The sequence below is a fragment of the Rissa tridactyla genome, chromosome 1, assembly GCF_028500815.1.
Source record: "Rissa tridactyla isolate bRisTri1 chromosome 1, bRisTri1.patW.cur.20221130, whole genome shotgun sequence".
Taxonomy (NCBI): domain Eukaryota; kingdom Metazoa; phylum Chordata; class Aves; order Charadriiformes; family Laridae; genus Rissa; species Rissa tridactyla.
Window position 1 is genome coordinate 22080552 of NC_071466.1, and position 7661 is coordinate 22088212.

The 7661-nt window shown below is 37.5% G+C and overlaps 1 protein-coding gene across 2 annotated transcripts in view; it reads left to right on the forward strand.

Annotated features, from left to right (window-relative positions):
• The window catches only part of ZMYM2 (zinc finger MYM-type containing 2), a 93917-nt gene extending 87288 nt beyond the window's left edge, over positions 1 to 6629 (forward strand). For both annotated transcript variants that reach the window (XM_054223755.1, XM_054223745.1), the window contains exons 20-23: positions 686 to 800; positions 1890 to 2141; positions 2524 to 2644; positions 4889 to 6629. In XM_054223755.1, the coding sequence (XP_054079730.1) occupies positions 686 to 800; positions 1890 to 2141; positions 2524 to 2644; positions 4889 to 5081 (681 nt within the window). In that variant the 3' untranslated portion in view covers positions 5082 to 6629. The remainder of the gene's footprint in view (positions 1 to 685; positions 801 to 1889; positions 2142 to 2523; positions 2645 to 4888) is intronic.
• The last annotated feature ends 1032 nt before the right edge of the window (positions 6630 to 7661 follow it).

Genomic DNA, 7661 nt, shown 5'->3' on the forward strand with positions numbered 1-7661 from the left:
AGCACTGAAGTGGAAAATTTAAGAAGCCAATCCTCCGTTTCTTAGAAATGTCTACAGAGGGGATAATGTCAAATACTAGTATAGCCCTCAGCCATTAATTCTTGGTAGAGGTTCCAAAGAGTTTCTGTCTGTAAGGTCAAGAGGGTTAAGATAATTAGATTGCAGAATAGGCAGGTGCCTTGCACCATCCTGTCATTTTCCTTGCACTGCTGCATATCATTACCACAAATACATGGGGGGTGGTTTTTTGATTCCTCTTCTGTGTTGAAGATGCTTTTGTCAGTGTCCGGAGTTCACATTTAAAGTGGCAGGTTCTTGCTAAATGTTTTTTTTTTTTTCTTCGAAGACGTAGGTGGAGGAAAAGATAAATTAGTTGTTGTGTGGTTTGGGTTTTTTTAAACTACTCCCCATTCACTGATACAATGTTGCACACAAGAAATTTTAGAGAAAAATGTCAGAGTTGTAATTAGTCTATGATTCATATCCAGGTAGCAAATTACAACATAAATTATATTGGAGGTAACTTTTAAATGCTAAATATTGGAAAAGTGTCATTGCTTTATTTTTAGATACTGTGGGGTTTTTTTTTTGTAAAAGTGCAAGCATTGTAATGAAAAAGAATCCTGTAGCACAGCATTTGTTCTAATTTGGAATTGCAAATATTTTCTCTCTCTCTTTTCTGTAGTATTTATATGGAAGTAATCGAAAAGACAACATATTTATTGATCCAATCTACCAGACGTTTGAACAGGAATTAAATAAAATACTTAGAAGTTGGCAACCAAGCATACTTCCAGATGGTAATTTTCTTTTTGGTCATGTATGTTTTTCATCTCTTAATAGTTCAGTGTTCTTAGGCATGTAGATACATACAAACATTTTATGCATTGCGATAGTAACTGATTAAAAATCATAAAGATCTCATCCAAGAGTTAAGCATTCAGTTAAGACTGTACCTGTTCCTATTGTCTTATTTCTTGGTAATCGATGCTGCAAGAATTGATTTTGCCACTGCCTGTTAATCTACAATTGAGTGTCCATTTTTAGGAGAGACATTTAGAATAAGGAGTTGCTCTTCGACATATACTTTCTACCTGAGCTGAATTTATTTTTTGTCCATTTTTTTCCCAGATGGGAAGCAGTCAGGCAGCCACTGGGCTATGTGTGGGTAGGGCTGACAAGCTATGTGTTTTAGTCTTTCTCAGCTGGATTGAGAGGACTCTCTGCTGTGGGCTCAGGAGGATCGTCAGTTCATGGAGAAAACAGGAATTTTCCTCAGCAGGTCAACGTTGGTGCTGAGCTGCAGAATCCACCGTTCTTCCATCTTTCTCCCAAACCTCTCTTGAGTGAGGGCTTGTCCTTACCAGCCCCTTTCCCCTCTCTTCTTGGTACTGGCTTTTCTCTGGATAGCTCTGGAGAGCCTCTGTGTAGGGCCCTCCCTATACCCTGGTATGGCCCAGGAGTGCTTTCTAAGTGGGGTATGCATGAATAATAAGAAAGAAGAAGGTATAGCTATTTGGAGGCCTTGCCCGAGCAGAATAAAATAAACTCAAAAATATGCTTTTTATGAAGGGATTAAGCCCCTTGAACATTTGTTTTTATGTAATGACATGAGGGAGCTGCATGTAAGCAATGTTGTTGTAATTAAACAGAAATTTGTTCTGTGTGAAATTGCCTATAGTGGTATTGACTATCTCTTTCTGAAACAGTGAGTGTTTGTGTCTTTAAGAGGTGGTTTTGGGGGTGTGGAAATATAATTAAATATGGTTATTAGAGGCTTCTGTCTGAGCATTTTGTTAAATTTTATGGTAAACAGAAGCTTGATTGTTTTGCAACTGGACAGTTTATGGGCTAATCCCTTGTATTTTCTCTAATATTCTTTTTTGAAGGATCAATATTCTCTCGCGTTGAAGAAGATTACCTCTGGAGGGTTAAACAGCTAGGATCACATTCACCGGTTGCTCTTCTGAATACTCTGTTCTACTTTAACACTAAATACTTTGGCCTGAAAACAGTGGAGCAACACTTAAGACTTTCTTTTGGCACTGTTTTTAGACAGTGGAAAAAAAATCCTCTAACAATGGAAAGCAAAGCCTGTCTTCGATATCAAGTGTCTTCCCTGTGCAGAGCTGATAGTGAAGGTACCATGGCAGTTCCAAAATAAGTATTTCAGGAGCGTCCATGCAGCGCTCCTCTGAGGGACATCTGGGCACCGTGCCAGGAGCCAGGGGTCTGCCTTTGCGTAAAGTTTAGCAGCTCTCGGCTCCCGGATCTCTAATCGGAGCGTGTGGGCCGTGGTGGCTACAGGGTCTCTGCGTTAAATGATCCCTTCGAGCCCACTGGTCTCCACACTAAATGCTGCGACTTTGTCGTGGCTGTAAGTTGCGTTTCCAGTTTGCAGATACGCATAGCTGCGGTGACTGCATTGCCGTGCTTGGTGGGCTGCCCACTCTGGGGTGTTTACTGAAAAACGTAGAAAAACTTCAAATTGTGTCTTAGATGTTGTTGGTTTTCTTCTTAAAGATAAAATTACTACTGGAAAAAGGAAACATGAAGATGATGAACCAGTATTTGAACAAATTGAAAACACCTCTGATCCAGCTAGATGCCCTGTGAAAATGTTTGAGTGCTATCTGTCTAAAAGGTAAGTGTGAAACGGGGTAATACAGAAGTGTTATAGAGTAGACCAGATACGCAAGGGAGATGTTTTGATGCAACATGAAATATGCTCAAGCAAAGGGAATGGATTGAGATCTTCTGAAAAAATAGCTAAATGAAAGCATTGAAATCTCCAGTTCTGTATCTGGACAAGACGTGCAGGAAGTGTGGGAGCAGCAGAGTACTTCACTTTTAATTGTTAAGGACTCCATCTGGGAATGACAGTATGATTCAATTTTCTTACCGGGAAGCAACCAGGTATTTCTGTGGAGAAATACCAGCAAGAGATCTGGTAGGTTTTGCTGCTGAGGGTTTCATTTGTGAGGTCCTTGTCTCTTCAGTAAGAATTGGATTTAGACAATGTATTTGCTTAATGTTAAGTTGTCAGGAACTGGAAATGGTGCTTTCGAGATACGTAGTTGGAAAGCATGTTTTAAGTATTTTGTAGCAGAAAAAAATACTACTGACAGTAACCCAGCAGTTAGAAGCAGCTTGTTTTCTTCTCATCTGCACAGAAATTAATACATTAAAAACAACCAACCAACCAAAAAAAAAAAAAAAGGCAAAAAACTGATTTAGCAGCTAAGTGTTTTGGAAGTGTTTGAAAATAGGATTTCATGGGAAATCCTTTCTTTAATTGGAACAGCCATTCAAGTGACTGATTTTAATGGAGATTTGTGTAACTCTTAAGTGAAATACAGGTAAGTGATGAGAAAGAAATAAAATCACATTGTATATGCAACACAATAATTCAAGTGTGAGAACCAACATGTATTAGGAACCAATTTCTTATTCTTAAAAGTGAAGAAAGACCTTATGCGCAGTGTAGGCAGAAAAGCAAGTATGTGATGTTGTAGAGAGAAACACATAAAGAGTGACTTGTGGTCTGTCAATGCAAGCACCTTTTTTTCATAAACTCAGTTAATTCTGATTGTTGGGAGTGGAGGATTTGCCTTCACACTATCCACTGTCATGGTTTGGAGAGGGTATATTGTTAAAAGTTAAAGCTGGATTTTTTTTAACTCAGTTACACAGCCAGTAGAGCAGAGAGAACAAATAATCTATTTTCTTTAGAAACATCTCAACTTTGGGAGAAAAGAATGCGTTTACAGATACTGGTCACCATTGCTGACTAGAGCAGCAGACTGCTTCTCCTGGTTCCACTTCCAATAACATACACCTCTTGTCTTTGATGAAATCATTTTAATAAAATATTTAACACTTTAAAAGCTATTGTAAAATTTAAGGTAATGCCAACTGTTTGAAATATACTTGACAATCAGTTGCCGCTGAAGTTCCAGGATCCTCTCATTCACAGCTATGAGCGCTATATCAGGTTGCTTGTTCCTATAAAAATACTGGCTTGTCAAAACAGTAGGAAGGCGGTTGAAATATTTAAATTATCATATTTTGGCTTCTTATCTGACTCTTAATCTGATTTATGTGAGTGTAGAACAACATTCACCCCAGCTAGTTTGGGAAGACGAGCTGGTAAAAATTCTTATTTTTACCAAACAAATAGGAAATGCAGTTGACCTCTGAAGTCTACAGTACTTATGAAGGAGGGAGCATGAGTGAGCACTTGTACATGCAGAATTGGAAATTACGTTCTGAGACTTGTCTAAATGGACAAAATGCTAGAATTTCCTTGAGGGGTCTTCTGTAAGGAGGCTTGGAGGCTATGTCTGAGCTGGATCGAGCACATATACAAACTCCAAAGTATAGCAGGTTGGGAATTTAAGGATTTTAAGACTTATAGTGGCCAACCCTTTAAGTAAAAGAGGAGGAGGAGGAGGAATTTTAGCTTATTGTATTTCTGTGCATCTCAGAAGTATCATCCTTGACGTTCAAGGCAATGCCAGGCTCTATATTCAGAGATCTCTGCATCAGGCTGTGGTGCAGATCCTGATGTCAGTGTTGAGCCTATTTGCAAATATTTCAGTCAGGGGTTTCTAAGTAGGTAGAAAGTACTTTCTGGTTTAGCAAGTCCTGGAGCTGCAAATTGAAAGCGGAGGAGTCTGTGGTCTCCCATGTGCTTGCTCGGTCCCAGGCACGTGCTTTTGGCTGCTCTGAGGATGCAGGACTGGCTGGGCTTGGGCCAGTAGTCTTCTTTTTGTAATTTGACTAAGTACGGTTAGAGTTTTGTTTACAGAGGATGTCAGAAGTGCCAACATACTGTTTTGTCCTGTGAGGCTGCTTTTCTAACCCCCTTTGCTTTTCCCCGTTGTAGCCCACAGAATCTGAATCAGAGGACAGACATGTTCTATCTGCAACCGGAGTGCTCTGTCTCCGCGGAGAGTCCCATCTGGTACACTGCCACGTCACTGGACCGCAACACTTTGGAAAATATGCTCGTACGGGTTCTTTTAGTAAAAGATATTTATGATAAAGACAATTATGAACTGGATGAAGACATAGATTAAAACAAACTTCCAAAAACCATCAAGAAAACCAACAGCATTAGATATAGTCATGCTGCTAGACCTTTACTATGGAAAACATTTCAAGTTTACCCTTTGTTTTATGAGTTTTGTAGCAATGTGTACCCTCACGTGGGTATTACCATGTAAATAGTCTGTGAGTGAAAGTTTCCATTATTCTGCATAGTGGTTTTAGGATACATAACAAACACATTTCAGATTCATTTTTTATTATTTATTTGATTAGGTATGTTTGTAACTTTTTACATTGCAAAATATGAATGAGAATGTGCCATGTGTAATTTTTTTTTCCCCCCCCTTGTAGTAAGAGAAATCCATATTGCACAACCTGCTGTTGGAAGCTCCCTTGAAAGGTGGCTCTTTTAATGGGTTCTTAAACCGGATGGTTGTGTATGGGTAGCACTACTAAAGTTTAGAACTTGCTGTGTCTTTCAGAATTTTTAAATAAATTGTAAACTAATAGGTTTTTTACTTTTTAGTTACTGAAGCCTTATAAGGTTATGTAGAGAGATTCCATCTTATGTACCAAAAATAGACAAAAGAGAATGCTGTCAATATTGGTGTACTGTAATGTGAATCTATTCTGGTGAAAACAATTTTTTTGTTGCCCTTATTAAAACCTTAGTGTCCTTTCCTTATTTGTGACTCTCTCTCAATTGCCCCTACAAATAATATATATATATATATATTAAAAAAAATAAATGAATTTAAGCTTAAAGCATGTGGTCATCAAGACATGTATTTTGTAAAAAAACAAGAACAGAACCAAAAACCCCTCAAAAAAAAAACAAAAGGAAAAAAAGAAAGAGAGAAAAGAAATGTCTGATGACAATGCTATATAATTCTTTTCCTCCTTTACTTTTGTGACCATAAATGTCGGTACCTCATATTTCTGTAAATCTGTCCTTTGTAGCCTTAGCAAAAGGGATTTTATTGCCATGTTACATAAAGTAATACAGGACGCTAAATTTTTAGCTTCTGTTTGTCCTTGCATTGCTGTATTTAAATACAGTCAATACTTGACCTATGGGTGGGGAAGTTCTTTTAACTTAATGCCTCCATTCAAAAGCCATATGAGACGTGAAGTTGCAAGAAGTTGAAAGATAGTTTTTTTGAAGAAAAGTCCTTTCATTTGTTGTATATCCTTTCATTGTGCTTACTTTACGTAAGGAGTCTGATTTCCAGATATACGCTTATCCGCTTAAGTTTTGTTACTTGCTCTTGTTTAACTGATGTGAGCAATATGGTGGTTCTTGCAATGGTTTTGCTATTGTACTGAAAAGAATGTAGTAGAATATTCTACTATGAAGCAGTCAAAAGTTTGGCTCTCCTAAGGGACATTAAGAATCTGTTGAGAGGAATCATCTACTAACGGGGAAACTTTCTGTGTATATATATTGCCACCTTAGGATTTATCTCTTACAAGGGCTGCATGGCTTTTTCATTTTCCTTAGCTTAAAAGAATGCACAGGGGGACACCTCTTTCTATATAGAGAAATAAAGCTTCAGTTGCTTTGTTTTGTTAAGAAAGTTTATTTAAATTTCTGCTATTCCTGTGTGTCCGTGAGTATGTATTAACTTTAGATACACCACTATTTCAAAAGTAGATGGAGATGTACATGTTTAATTTCTCATTTTTCCTCTGGTGGCTCTACCCTTCACATGAAATCAAGAAATACTACACAGCACCAGTCAATAGATCACTAACAGCTTCAATGCTCTTTTCCTTTTGTAAGTACATAAGAACTTAGTTCATTAATGCTTGGTTTTTTCAAGCAACAGCCGTATAATATGCCCACAATACGTAAAAGTGATGAAATCAGAAATCGTAATCATGGTTTTGTTCTGGCCTCTCCAATTGAACACCTGACTTGACCTTAAGTTAAGTTTTACATTTGGGTATCATCGTTACTGATTACCTGACTAAAATGCATGATGTGCTTAACTTGAAATATTTATTTTAAATATACATTTCAGTTTTTTGATAAATAGCAATAAGCATCACTTGTTAGCTCCTTCTCTATAGTTCAGTCTTCAAGTACTTCAGCAGGGGCTTTAATCACTCCCTGTTTAGGACAGTGTTTGACCACAAGCACATTCTTGTAACACTACAAACCTTTAACGTGAAGCTTAAAATACCCTAAATCAGGAGGACTAAAGTTACGTTACGTGTGTGTTCAGTGTTTTGTCTTAAACAGAGTTTGAATTCTTGTTTGCAAAGTCAGATTACAGCTATTTCTTAAATAATGTCAGTTTTTAATATGGCATGCTGTACATGTTTCCAATGTCATTAGAAAATAATGAATGCTCCCTGAAGTTTAACAGAACTCACATTATCATCCGAAATTCTCCCATTTTATTCCCAAGATTCACCTTCCATATCAGTAAAAACATTCAAGTTAGGTTTTGAAATAGACATTTTTACGCATAGATCCAGGTTGGAAATACAAAGATGGTTGTCAAGAAAATAACGTTTATTCCAGGAGATGGAGCTGTTCCATCATCAGCAATAATGTTTTCCAAGTGTTTAGTGTGTTCAGATGGAATGTTGTAAACTGCTGA